Source organism: Melopsittacus undulatus, chromosome 1, assembly GCF_012275295.1.
Source record: "Melopsittacus undulatus isolate bMelUnd1 chromosome 1, bMelUnd1.mat.Z, whole genome shotgun sequence".
NCBI classification, from domain to species: Eukaryota; Metazoa; Chordata; class Aves; order Psittaciformes; family Psittaculidae; genus Melopsittacus; species Melopsittacus undulatus.
In genome coordinates, this window is record NC_047527.1 from 52,170,051 (window position 1) to 52,185,000 (window position 14,950).

General features: G+C 36.3%; 1 protein-coding gene across 5 annotated transcripts in view; it reads left to right on the forward strand.

The window, feature by feature from the left end:
- PTPRM (protein tyrosine phosphatase receptor type M) overlaps positions 1-14,950 on the forward strand; it is a 475,841-nt gene that overhangs the window by 293,407 nt on the left and 167,484 nt on the right. For 4 of the 5 annotated variants that reach the window (XM_031052840.2, XM_031052841.2, XM_031052842.2 and 1 more), the window contains exons 12-13: positions 3,334-3,607; positions 4,731-4,767. In XM_031052840.2, coding sequence (XP_030908700.1) covers positions 3,334-3,607; positions 4,731-4,767 — 311 coding nt within the window. Of the gene's footprint in view, positions 1-3,333; positions 3,608-4,730; positions 4,768-9,718; positions 9,794-14,950 lie in introns of all 5 variants that reach the window. The other variant, XM_013130096.3, reaches the window with a different exon arrangement.

A 14,950-nucleotide genomic window follows, 5' to 3' on the forward strand; every position in this document is an offset into this window, starting at 1 on the left:
ACATCAGAGAAACAGCAGTGTGTGGAAATTGGGCAGCAGGTAGGATTTAGTTATTTTTCATTAGCACTTGGACTTTGATAGAGGGGAACAGAAAAGAGCTGCTTGACCTTTCAGTGCTTAAATTATTAAAGAGCAAATAGATTTGAGGTCTAGATGCTTGCAAATCTAATTTGGCTTGTGGAGTAAGGATGAAAAGACATTTTGAGTTTGAAATTGCTCCAGTCAACTTAGTTCTTTCTTTAATGTATCTGAAGATGAATAGATGGTAGGCATTTAAAATGCAATATACAAGGAGTAGTGCATGTAATATAACTAACATGAATTTCCCAGGGGAAAAGTAGCATTTTAATGTTTCTAAAATATCTACAATCTTTACCTTTAATCACTGAGCAAAAAATTAAAAGAACCCTCATTTCAACCCCTAGTGAAATACATTGTCTTGTCTGAGGTCTCTTGTATATTTGGTCCTGTTGCAAAAAAATGGTAATAGTACTCTCCTGAAAGTGACAGCCAGACAACTTAGTTCACTGTCCATCATACTTTGGTGAAACTGAGGGATTCTTATGTTTGCTGTGCTACTAGCAAGTGTATCCAGCTTCATTATCTTTCAAGATGTTAACACTGCACCCTACTTTTTTTTCCAATACTCCCTTTAAATTTGCAGATGGTATTTATTGTAGTTTCCCTGTAAATGAGTTGTTGGAGAAGGCAACACGCTGTCCTCAAAGTAGCTCAGAATCCCAATTCTAAGCAACTGTGTTTTGGGCTAGAAAATTAACTGCTGAAATTGTGTCAAACATTGATTTGGAAGAGCAAAAAGTTAGATTTTAATGTAGTTATTTCAGGGCTAGTTTTTACAGATCAGTTCTCTCAGGATCAAAGAAAGGTTGCCATATATTGACCTCATTTACTACTCAGCATGGAATTAATCAAATAATACAAATCTTTCTGCTAGATGAGTAGACTTTGTTTCACAGAGCTGCAAGATATACAGAGGGTGGCCTTCAAGTGGACCCTAGAGACATTTGTTTGTTGTCCTGGCTATACCAAACATAAACATGGTTAAATTTCTTCCTGGGGTTCAGCATAGATTAAAACTTCTAAATTTACATAGGCCACTTGTAGATGTCTACATGTGAGCTGAGTATTTAGTTATTAAATATAATCAAGTGGAGCTTAGAAAGCAATGAATTGAACCCAGAAGTAGACCGTCTCTGCTCAGGTCTTGAAGATCTGTTGCCTGGGCTGAGTAGGTCTGCAGTGACTGTAGTAAGGGTTTACAGATGTATTAACATCTTTGTGAAGACACTAAAATTTAAGTGTCTTAACTTTAGGCTAAATTGCCACCATAATGAAAGTCTAAATCAGGCAGAAAAAGAGGTATTAAGCATTCTCAGTTTTAACTTTCTGGGCATTTTTTTTGTGAACATGGGAAGTGCAACATCTCCTAGTGGAGATGTTAGATCTTAAAAACATAGTGAACAGGGTCAGTTCCTCATGATCAGTAGGTCTGGTGAAAAAAAAACAGTAAGATGAGCAAGAGAATTGGCATTCTTCTACCTCTTGCCAATGCTCAGCTATGAAAGCTATGCAGACCTAGATTTATGCTGTGATAGAAACATAGAATCATAGAATGGTTGTAGTTGGAAGGGACCTTTTAAGACAATCAAGGCAACACCCCCCACACACACATACACACCCCAGCTCACTCCCCCACTCCCCCCGCTGTGGGACATCTTTCACTAGACCAGGTTTCTGAAAGCCCTATCCAACCTGATTTTGAGCAGTTCGACTGATAGGCCATTATTCAATCTCTCAGCATTATCTAAACATGCAAAGGGAGCTCAAGTCTAGCAGCAGTATTAGTCTGATTGTGCCCTGAATCAGTAAGGCTCCAGAGGGTGCAAGAGATAGAGAGCTGCCAGCACTAAAAGCAGCTCAAGTCTAACAAGAGCCCCAGAAGGTGTAGTTCACTTGCTATGAGGCAGCTTGGTGACTGCACAAAGTCATCCCTTTTATTTCTAAATCAGATTTGCCTTCAGGAGGAGAATAGCCGTAGCTGTGCAGTGATATGACTAAGCCAATAAGCCCTGTTAGGTCCAGACTGAGACCTGCAGGGGCCCATGCAACATGTCCCTGTACTTTGGGCTGAGCCTTTTGAAAACATTATCATATACCTACGTATGATGGAGTGGGAACAACATGTCAAAGACTGTGTGGATATTTCAACTTTAAGAAACATACCATATGCAGAGAATGCTGCTTTTTATGAATTATCAACCTGAAACATCATAAATTGTTATTAGATATAGATGATATTCAAAAATGTGGACACATTGCCACTTTAACATCAGTTATCTATACTGACTTTTCAGTAAGGCTTTCAAGTACTGGCATTTCAAGATTCCAGGAGACAAATAATGATTAAGAATCACTGGTCCCCAGTGAAGCAATAAACTTCCAAGCCAGTCCTCTTTAGAGACATGGACTTCCCACTTCACAAATTTGAAAGCACTGACTCAGGTTTTACAGCAACTGCAAGGGTATAATGATTATGTTTGCATATACAGCAGAAATCACAATTTCTTTGTTCTTGCTTGAATGTCCATAGCACCTTTACAATGAAGAAGGATGGACTGCTCCCTTTAGGTTCGAGTCTAGCAAAGAGTGCAAGCGGAAACTGCTTTGCAGAATGCAAAAACACTTAAAAATATGGTTATCTTTCAGATGTGTAAAAGTTCTTTGCTGAATGAAAATAACTTCCATCAAAGTGTTTTATTCTTGCTCAGCAATAATCAGTATGCCACTGAAATTTTAAAAAACTGTACTTTTGTGTGCTTTTATAGGTAATTATAATGTCAACAGTTAAGCAAATACTATTCCCTGTGTCTGTAATTTATTTCTTCATTTTTGTCTTACTACTAACTCAATTTTCTTTAAACAAGATAAACAGGTTAAAGAATGGAATCTACAGCTTTATACTGAACTTCTGTGAACAAAACAATACATAATTCACATTTTAGCACTAATCCAAGAAAATTTTTCTGTGCAGTAGTTAGAATAAGAAAATGTTTTGTGCATTTGCTGGAATAAAAAGTTGTGGTGTGTGTGGCTAGATTTGTTTTTCCAAAACAAAATTAATTTATTTGAAACCATGAATCTATTCCACAAATTTGTGAATATCAAAATGACATTTTCTTCCTGTGTCCTTTGCTTTTAACCATTCTTTTTTTCTGTAAATACCAGTATGCTAGTATGGTTTGAGAATGAGTCTACTGCCCAAGTCTTAAAATAACCTGTGTTTGTTTTGTTTGTTCCTTTATACACTCTTAGTGTCTATCAAATAGTTGTTGAAGAAGAACGCCCACGGAGGACCAAAAAGGCAACTGAAATACTGAAGTGCTACCCAGTACCCATTCATTTCCAGAATGCCTCACTTTTGAATTCCCAGTACTACTTTGCTGCAGAGTTTCCAGCCAATGGTTTACAAGCTGCTCAGCCTTTTACTATTGGTGATAACAAAACCTACAGTGGTTTCTGGAACACCCCTCTTCTTCCTCATAAAAGCTACAGCATCTATTTTCAAGCTGCTAGCAGAGCCAACGGGGTAAGTCTTACGACAGGTGTGGGTTTCTACACTGTAAACAGATGATTGGCATGAACTACTAAGACGCCCTTTTTAGTCCTAATGAGATAACGAAGTAACCATGAAATTTAACACACTGAGTTTAAAAAAAACACAGTTTTCCTGACACAATATTGCTTAATGATTAAAGGTTACAGGAAAGAGGAGGGGAAAACAGCACATTTTGTCCATAGTGAATAGGCAAAGTAGTGCACTGTCATTCTAAGTATTTAAAAGCTGTCCAATGAGTGTGTTTTTCTTTCTTTTTCTCTTTTGTTCTATTGCTTTGAAGAGAAGTGTTGTGGTGTCTTTTGTGAAATACAAGCCAGACTTGATTGTAAATTTTAGCACATCTGTCTTTCGCATATCGTGTCCCATTATCTTAGTTTGTAACACCTTGAACACCCATTTTCTCATTTGGTTCCCTGACTGAATTAGAAACCTCTTTTTTTGCGCCTTTCTTCAGACAGTAAAAGAAAATAAGTAGATGGCACAGAAATGAAAAGTGTGTAAAAAGGGCTTTGCAGATCATGTTTCATCAGACTAATTCTTTTTAGAATTGTTTTTTATTTCCTGGACAGACCTACCCAGAACCCTTCAATTCTTGATAAGCTTTGGCTGTCTGTGCTGACAGCCTGGAAATGCTTTCTGCCAGAAACCATAATGGTCCCCCTTTCACAGTGTACTGACAGTGCAGAAATGTGAAACTCCATTGATTATTTTTTCTTTCTAAAATTGTCTAGCAGGATGCCTTAAACTGTACTATCTGTAAGAAAAAGAAAGATCTCCCAAGGTCATTGTGTTGCCAAAGTAAAAAAGCTGAAGTCTTGCTTGTGCTCTTGTGAATATCTTTCACATATTCTGCTATACAGGTTTCATTCTTAGAGGATTCTTAAGTGAAATGTTTACATACTATACCCAGGCAGTGTTTGTCCATAGCCTGAAAGCACATTGAAGCTGCTTAAAAAGCAGTTATATGTGTAATGAGGCACATTAAATAAACAGTCCTCTGACATTTTATAAGTACTTTTAAGAATAGAATCATGGATTACTTTCTTTTCTTAGAAACACATGATGTGACCTTTTTCCTCTTTATTTGACACAGGAAACCAAAATCGACTGTGTGAGGGTAGCCACAAAAGGTATGTTCACATTATGTCATGTATTCTGTATTTCAGTTTGCTGACCTTCCCTTCACACTGTCTTTGCAGTTTGTCTTTCCAGGAGTGTTTATTTCATAAGAGGCATCACTGAAACCATTACAGAATTTTAAGTGATTCATTTGCATCTCTTGTTGAGATTTAGGAAGTTTGTTTGTTTGTTTGTTTTTAATAATTAACTTATTACTCACTTTTAGCTGTCTACTTGAACACAAGGTTTTTGAAATATATCCTGTGGGTTTTTATATGATCTCACAATAAATATTTTAGGCTTTTCTATATATAATAGAGTTGTAAAATTGCAAATTTCAGAGTGCATACTAGCCACTTATACATCTGTACTGGAAAATTACCCCTTACTCGTAAGCAATTATCTTAATTGTTTTATAAAAGGAAAGTGGAGAAATCATGTTCTTAATTTTCATGGTGCAGATCAGCTCTGTTTATTGAACTGTCAGCACATGATACTACCATTTGTGAGATAAGTTTGTGGAATTGAGACAGGGCTAACTGTAGGTTTGATTGGCAAACAGGGAAAGATAAACATGTTGCTCATATATTGAACTTTGGAAGCTACGGTCTGTCAGTGGTTATCTTTGCAGTGTCATTTTTTTAGTACATCTAGCTGGTAGCAGCTACACAGCCTGAGAAAGAAGTGATGGGGTAGTATGATTATATGACTATTTTGAGTTTGTAATATAGGAAAAGGGAAGAAAGTTATGTTGTGAATAGGAACAGGTACTATCACCCTGCGATTTGGTGCCTGGTAAGAATATGAAGCAAAAACTTCTTTACCCCTATACCACTGCTCCTTGTGGGAGATCATGCATGTCTCATAGTGACTATCCCTAATGTAATTGATGCCAGCATGATTTCCTTTACATGTAGACTTCACAGTTCCACCACCATCGCTAAATCTAAATTGGATGGATGAGAATCCCATTGCTTAACAAAAATCTTAGCATACAGTTGCCTCTGTTGAAAGGCTGGATCCTCCCTAATGTGACAAATTCTTTTTTTTTTATGGCCCTTTGAAGGGGTTCCTGGTTTGGTAGTTTTTCCAAGCCAAAGGAAGTAATTTTACTTCTAATTTAATTAACTGACTCCTTATTAAACCATAGAAAACTTTCAAATATCTAAACTAAAACCCAGTAAAATATAGATGAGAGACTAATTACAGATTCAAGTAGAATCCTTTGTTGTTGTTTTCCAGTAGATCCAGTGGTACTATGAGTGGGACACATTACCTCAGAAATCATAGTAGGTGGTTAGACGAATGGGTTTTAAATTATTTTAAGTATTGCATTCCTAATCACTAATAGATATTCAACTATTTCAGTTACATGACTGACTGAAAACCTTAACTATCTCATTTGAGAAGCAAGGGTAACTTTATGGATTGGAATAGCTCCCATAGCAACAAGCTACTTTGAGCTAACCCATTTGGCAATAGATATGTGAGAAATGCAGCTTTTATTTTAAACAAATCTCCATACATTTCTGCTTTGGAAGCATATTTCAGAATACTTTGTAATACCTTTATGAAACCTGTAAAATTATATGAGGGGTTGTTTTGAGGACTTGGAAAATGGAGGTGTCCTCTATGGCATTTATAGTACCCCCTTGCAAAACTTTCTTGGTGGGCTTCTGTAAAGCACTGAATGTCTGTATTATATTTTAAACTATATTAATATGATATTATCATAGCTGTCTGTACAGATTGTTTTTCCTTTAGACAACAGATACTTGAGAGAAAAGTAGGGTTCTGTGCCCCTTTTGGACTTCCCACAAATGGACTCGAATAAAATAGCAAAAACGCTGAATGTCTGTAGGTCAGAAGTCACCACACCTACAATGGTGACCTCTGTAGGTATGAGAGAATCGTTCTCTCTTGTTCATGCTCCCCCTTTTGTACACACACCCCCCAAACAGCTTACTAACAATATTCAGTCAGGTGTCCATCTATTTATTACAGTGCCTCTTACCAATAAGGTTGCTAATGCTCTCCAGTGCAACATCTAGTTTTCATATAATAATAACATTTCTGAATTTTTTGTATTCTGGACATCTGTCATCTTTAAAAGTTCAAGTTTGGTGGGTTTTAAAGCTAAAAGGGAGTGCTTTAGGCCATTCATGTATAAAACTGGTACAATCATTTTTTTAACTTAAGGTCTGATCCTGAAAATAACTGCAGCCTTGTGTAGGCCACTGGAGTTAGCAGATATACTCTAGAATTTAATATGGATGTGTGAAATTTAGGCTCTAGTCAAGTCAGCTATGTACCTAATTTTGAGCTCAAAGGATAATCTCGTAATAATTGCAACTATTCTGTCTTAAAGTAGAAATAGATGTATTTTACTGGATAAAAAGCCTGTGCCATAAAGTATACCCTGTAAAACAGAACATGACAATGCAGCCAACTGTCTGCTTGTTTCTCGAAAGCTTCTGCAATTCCATTTCTGTGGAATTTAAGGATTGCACCAAGGAATCCTGACAAAGTATCAACAGCCCTTCATGAAATCCAGGTGACCCAAAGCGACTTTCAGACTGCTCAACTGAACCATCTGAGTTTGGTTGGCTGTATTATGATGTGTGGGTAGTCTGTTTGCAGTCTGTTCTCAGGACCAATATGGGAGTTCAGAACCTGATATGAGTGTAGCTATATCATTTCCTAGCCCTTTTCTTTAATTATCCCAACTCCAGATTATCTATGAGTTGTTGGTGCCCTTGAGACTTTCTGAAGGTCATAGAGATTCTGTTTTATTAGTAAGTTTTGCAGTGTCCATTCAGTGGCTTTTGTATATTTTTGTTAAGCAAAAATAAATAAGTGTAATATAAAGATACAGAGTGTTCTTGCCCTGGTTCCAGCAGAACCCTTGAGTATGTACTTCACTTTTCACTCCAGTTGATGCCAACAGGAATAATGCATGTGATCACTATTAAGTATGTGCTCAACTGGCACAAAATAAACCGTGTTGTTGGATCAGAGCCAAAGTGTGCCAGATAGCATGTTGCTGTATTGACAGGCTTCGTGTTAGAATAACACATCCTAACTCTACTGAGTCAAATGCATGTGTAGCTGGATGATACTCTTTCATTCCATCAAGTATGTAACATTTTGTAAAATGCTCTTGGTTTATAACCATTACATTTTTACAAATGAAACCTCTGTTAAGTGTGTCCTTTTAGAGATCATATAAAAATCCTGATTGCAATGATTGTAAGTGTAATTTAGGATCAGAATATTGGGGTTTGTAGAGCTTAAAGTTCTCTTCTTGCTTCGGCTGAAGTCAGAGGGAACCTTTGCCACTAACATTGCTAGGGGAAGGATCAGACAGCATATTCTTGTGTTGCAGAGTCTTCTGATCTTAGTTGTCTATGGAGAAAGGCTTCTAGAACCTCTGAGACTATTTGGTGTATATATGTGGAAACTGCAGGGTTTCCATTCCCATTATATTTTATAAGATAATTAAACAAACAAACAAACAAAAATCAGGAAGATATTTTTTGTACCAGTGGTAATAAAGGTTGTATTTTGCTTGAAATATGGCTTTCATATTCCTACTCTTTCTTCAAGCTAAATGACTGTAAAATCTCAGCAGACAAAGTTGAAAACATTCCAAGTCTACTGCTATCAACTTTGTGGTGTTTTGTGATTTATATTAAGGGTATATTTCCTGATGTGATTTACAACACTGTCTGGATAGAAACATCTTAGTTACCTCCAAGGAATCTAGTTCTCGAGGGAGACATCATTGTTCTAATTTTGCAATATTGGAAGGCTTTTATTAATTATTAGAGAGAAAAGGATATTATAATATTTTAAATTCAATAGCAACAGTACTCTAGCAGCTATTATCAACACTGCATTTCAGTGTTGCAGAGGGATATTTCAAAATATTATGCAGCAGCAGTTTTGCGTTTAATTGTCTGCAGATGGTAGATGATCTATTTTCCTCGCTCATTGCCACATTTCTAATAGCACCCAGGCTGTTCTATGTAAATGAGTGATCTTTCATATAATTTTGTCCTTAATTTTCCAATATTTTTTCTTTGCATCATTCTCCAGCTGCATCATGTTGGATCTGACCTTTTAATTTTTTTTATATCCCTTAATATATATGTATCATAGTGTGCTTAACCATAGAGGCAATCATAGAACTGCTGGCAAACAAAGGAGTACAAGAATTTATTAATGTCAGCCATGGTAAGAGTAATCTATACCAATTAACGATTGTTACAGCTCTGACAGAAAAGTCTGAATACTTCAGGCATACAAACAATTCACGTTTTCCAGCTGTTTTCTTGTCTTAGTTGGGAAAACATGAACTTGAAACTCAGACCCCAAAGAGTTACATACATACCTAGCTAAAAACATGTCAACTCTCAGTGGTTATTCTCTGTATGCTGAAGGTTAAGTATACATGCAGTATGTGCATTTTCAAAACAAAGACCCAAGTGGGTACAAGAAAAATTGTTACCTGGCTCAAAAATGCTTTACATGAAAATTACCTGTAAATATAATTATAGGGAAAAGGTCCTATTGCAAGGTAGAAAAACTAAGTGGAACCAGTTCAAATTACTTGGAATACTTAATACTTAGAGTAAGATGAATAAGCAGTCAGCTTTCATTTAGGAAGACCAGTGGTGTGACTAGCAGAGCCAAAGAGTCTCCAGTTCCTTAAATGCATTGTATGTAAGTAATGTGCCTTAGTCCTCTTCCTGAATGAAAGTCGTATACGAAAGCTTATTAATTTGAGGAATAACCAAACTAACAACTGAAGATAAAAAGGAACTTGCGGGAGTTTTTTTTGTTTCTTTGTAAGAAGTTCGGACAATAAACTATTGACCAAGATTCTTTTTGCTGGCCTAGCTTCAGTCTGGCTTTTTTTTCCCTCATGCATGCTGACCTGGAAATCTTCCTTTGCCTTAGCTGCGATAATCGTGACTCAGCTTACAACACCATACATTCGCATCGCCCCTGCTGCAGGCGACGACCAACTAACAGGTCAGATGTTCAAGTATAGACGAGTCATCATGCCCATTTTGTCTCATTTTCTTTGGCTCCTTTTCCCTGACGGTTTCTTCATTCTCTGCTCATGAATAGTTTCCTATGTTAAAACTTTCTTTTTGGTTTTACATTTTTCTTCAGCTCCATTAAGTTAAGTGGTGTGGTTGGCACCAAAACTTACACACACATCCCTCTATCTACAACTCCGCTGCATGTGCCCATTGTGTGTGTGATCTGTGGAATGTTCCTTCAAGCCTGATGTTGTAAAGCAATCTAGTCTTGCTCCATCCATAAATTAAATGACAGTTTAAATATAGATATATATCTGTGCACCTGTTTATTTTTTTCTCTTTTAATAGATCCAGACAGTAGAATTTCTAAATCATTTAGGCTCAAGATTTGCATGTGTAAGTTAGGACAAAGATCTTGCATTAATGGATTGGGCTTTTTTACTGCAGAATGTTGGGGAGATCATATTTTCTGGCAACATTTCAATATGCAGAAAATCAAAATAAAGAAATAAAATTAATTCCCTTTTAATTATGTCATACATGAGTTCTGGGACTAAAACAAAATAACCTAGAAGGTTACATATGAGAATGAATGAGACTGTAAGGTTTTTAAACCTAATTGTCAACATAAACTCATTATGCGAGACAGTTATTAGTCTGTGTGTGGCTTGAAGCCTGGTTCAGAATGTATCAGCAAATCTTTATGAACCTGGGGAAAGTACTCATTTAATCAGAAAATACTCACATGAATAAAGGTTTTAAGAGATTTGGAAAACTTTATTTTCAAACATAAAGATCATTACATCTCTAGAACCTCAGATGAGTTTGATGGAATATAGAACAGGGGAAGTTAAGACCTAGTCCATCAGCATTTAGCATATTATAAAATCATTATCTTTTATCAGGAATACTGGCATAGTTATTTGGGAAGCATGTAAATGTTCTACTGGGATGTCTAAGGATCAAAGAGGAGTTCAGATGCTTAGAATCTGGATACTGGCATAGTCAATAAGAAACAGTTAAATGATTCAGTTTGTAAGAACAGGATTAGTGACATGTCTGCTACAGCTTTTCATTCTGGGCTATGTGTTATAATAACAAAGCTGAGTGATCCATAATGGCCAAGTTGCCATGTCAGTCAAGACAGAATTGTTGCATGTATATCTGTGTTATGTAGTAACATATGAACTAACCAAAATAACATGTTTAAATGATGCTAGGAAGTACTAGCTTGTTCTTCTTAATGCTCAGTCCACATACATTTTCATAGCTTGATGAATTTTTACTTCAGAATACAAATAAATCTTTGAGGAAAGAAAGTGCATATCTTCCATAGCCTCAAACTTCAACAAGTTTTGATTTCTTCATCAAAAGTTTCAAATAAGTTTACAGACATATAGCTAGCACAAGATAGCCAGCAAAGTATTTGCTTGCTTTGTCACTATTGGCTCATAGCATTGGCACTGTGGCTGTCTGTCAGATACGTGACTTTAATTCCCTTTAAAGAATAAAAAATAAAAAAATAAATCTGTTCTAGCAGAAAGTAATTTTATACTGCAAAAGAAAAGTATCAAATGATACAGCAAACAGCATTTATGGCTCCCTGTGAAATGTATTTAAAAAGCCTCTGAAATCCTCTCATCATTTTCACAACACCTTTTCATGCTTGAAAGACTCATTCACACAGAATGAACACAAATGCAATAGGGAGTGAAAAAACCTCACCCAACCCACATGGTTGGTCCAATGACAGCAACAGCGATTCATGGTTTTTCTACAGAGACATACTGTGTAGGAGTACATTCGGCAGGCTTTTCTACCATATTGTCTACAGCAATAAAGGTATTGGCAGTACCCACGAGGAGCTCAAAAGATTTTCTAAATGGAGTTTTACAGGATCTGAACTGGACATGGGGAAGCATGGCTGCATTCCTAAATATTGTTACCAATTTTGAAAGATCTTCTTCAGAAAGATCATGAAAATACAGCTCAGCTTTCAAAACAACTCTACTGGCACTCATTTCCTCCACCCTTGTCATCAATGCATCCTAGCCTTTACGGGTGCAGTTTGTAAACAATGCATTATTAGTTCATCTTTGTTTTTCTTTTCTCCTTTTCATACAAAAATAAGATTATTTCCCTCTATAGGATTACCTGCTATTTGCCTTAAATATCCTGATAACCAGTCCTTCAATACTACTTTGCAGCCTATAGCAAAGGGAAATTTTCCTTGCAGTTGCACTTAAATACCTACAATGTAGTTGTCCTTAAGTTATAGTATAATACAACATGATGTAAAGGCAACTGTGTGATTTTAATTCTTACAAGACAAAATAAGCAAATTGTCACTGATGCACTAACTTAGTAACTAAGGAACTGAAATTTGGGGAATTTTGGGGAATATTGTTTAGCTTTCAGTGTTAACCTTACAAAAGGTAACTAACTTGAAATTCACTCAGTTGACTCTATCCTCAAACATATAGGGAGAATATCTATCTACCACTGTTAGCCAGGAGAAAAGACTATGTGTAAATGAAGCACTATAGTCCTCGCAATACCATCTCTCTGTTTTCATAAACAAATACACATTAACAGGGTGGTTGAAATCATGTAGAAGGTTAACAAAAAACTTAGCACATGCGTAAGTGACTGTATGATCTTGACTTTAAAGTTGAGTAACAAATCCATGTTTTTGAGAAAGCCTGAAAGCATTTGCAGTTTGCTTCACTATTTTGTGAGACACTTCATGTATTAGATTTAAATTGTCCGTATTTGGTATTCACTTGGCCCTCATCTGTTTTGTTCTGTCTGCATTCTGATAAAATAACATGCTTGGAATTATGATTAGGGTGTTCATTCTTTCAGGCATTTTCTTAATTGTTGAAATATGTCTGAGCTACTTATATTTAAATTAAAGTATTTCCATTTGTGTTTTAGTGGAGCAACCACTGCTTTACTGGATATTATTAAGACTGATTTCCATAGAACGCCCTTTTTTACCACCCATTGTTAATTACACATGCAGCTGGAAGAGAGAGTTCTGTAATATACCCTCTTTGTAGATTAAATTCTTGGTACAAAGCAGATACTGCAAGATATGTCAGAAGTTTTGCAGAATGACTGATATTTAAGAATTGGGAAGAATTATTTTTTAAAAAAAGATAGTGGCAGTCTTAAAGCTTAAATTCTTTTTACCTAACATACATTAAGTTCTAGATGAGCAGCATATTTTATAACTATGTTAAAAATGACATAAAATAATCTCAAAGGATTTCTTCTCCCTTATGAAGTTAGTAGCATAATAAAGTATGCAGTGTGTTTAATACAGAGCAAAATTTATTGCTGTAGTCTGGGTCAGATTCCGTTCTTAGGCATTCCACTGTAAAAGTGGAAAAAAGCAACTGAAATCGTTGATTGATTAGATCGTAACCTCATTTAATTTTCTTTATGTCAAGGGATTTATTCCAGATTAATACTGCATTACTGAAAATACAGTTTGTCTATTAACACAAAAAGCAACAGCAAGAATTTGAGAAGGAATGTTTTTTTGTTTACCTAGTTTCTTGTCCTTTACAATGCATTTGAGATATAGCAGCATGAGCTGGACAGACATTCACATTTTTCCCCATCATGAACCATGTAACACTGATTTAGATGTATTCTGACATGTTGAAACTTGAAGTGCTATTTTGTGTAATGGAGAAGTCACGATTTCCTAGTTGAGACTACAGTTCTTTCTATAACAGCAAAACTATATGCCAATTTGTCTGTCTGCAGGTTGAATACACCATTTTAAGAGTTTATTCTTCTCTCGATTCTTCTGTACAGCCTTTATATCTGGAGAGCTGTCAATAGTTATCCAGGGGAAAGCAAGCACCTTTGATATTACACCATAGTGGTGTAATATCAAAGCCATATTATGATGCTGTTGCATGGCCAAGTGATGAGGAAAGCAGAATGAGAATGGATCTGACTCTCCAAAGTGAAATTTTAAGCCTGTTTTTTACATGATGGTTCCAGAAATTGTTGCACTGATTGTTCGAGGATTCTAGTCCTCTTGCTCAGCTGGGCAAAATGCAAAACAAGAGGAAATCTTCCTACTTTTTGTAGCACCAGCTGAATGCATTTCAATGGGCTGGAGTGTCACTTGTGATTTATTGCCCATTTTTGTTCTTTCATGTGTTATATTTGTCATTTTTGCAGTGACAGTTTCATCTATAAAACAGTATAGTTACAAGAAAATGTTAAGAGGATACAGGAGTGCCATGGGAGCTACTGTTGCCTTTTCTCCTATTTTTTTTTCCTAGTACATTACAGAGTCAAATGTCAGGTTTTCTGTTTTTAAGACAGTGCTGCCAAAGCATCCAGGATTTTGAACTTCAGTACATTTTCCAACCTGAAAAAAACCTGAAGCTAAATAATTAGACAAAGAGGACCTAAAAATAATACTGGTAACAATTCACAAATGCTGAAATAACCCATAATATAAATACAAGCCTTTTCCAGCTTTAGACAGTAGAGAACCTGAGCTGATGAGGTCAGTTACCAGTTAGGTTCTCTTAGAAATATTAAATGCTCCAGTTATGTTTTACAATAATAAGGATTCCTACAAGGTTTTCTGAAAATGAAACCTTCGTTTTGAGTGTGTTCAAATCGTTACAGAAAAGCCAGAGGCAGGACTCCTTCCATTCAGCTCCTCTCACCCTGAACTGGTTGGGCTGGGGACAGTGGGACCTTTGCAACTCTCCTGTGTAAAGTAGACTGGGGAGGATTAACTGCAGAGGGTCATACCAGCAGTTCTGCTCCAGCCATTGATGCTGACCAAGGGTTGGCCAAGGGTGTGTGGGTTCACTGTATCACCAGAGCTAATGGTTTTACAGACCTGGGACAGGAATAGCTGGAGAAGATCCCAGGACCTAGAAGAAAGTATCAATCTTTCGCTACCCTTTAGGAAGGACAAGAGCCCTAATTTGTTTTGCATTGTAGAAACTGTTTGGCTTTTATTCAGGTGTTAAAAAGTTGTTTACCACAGAGTTAATAGTCAGTTGTTGCAGGAGCTGTGTTACATCCCTCAAGTGCATAACTGATGTGGAGACTTGAGTGTTCCAGTCCCTAATTGAGAGAGGAATATAATTCTAAGTGT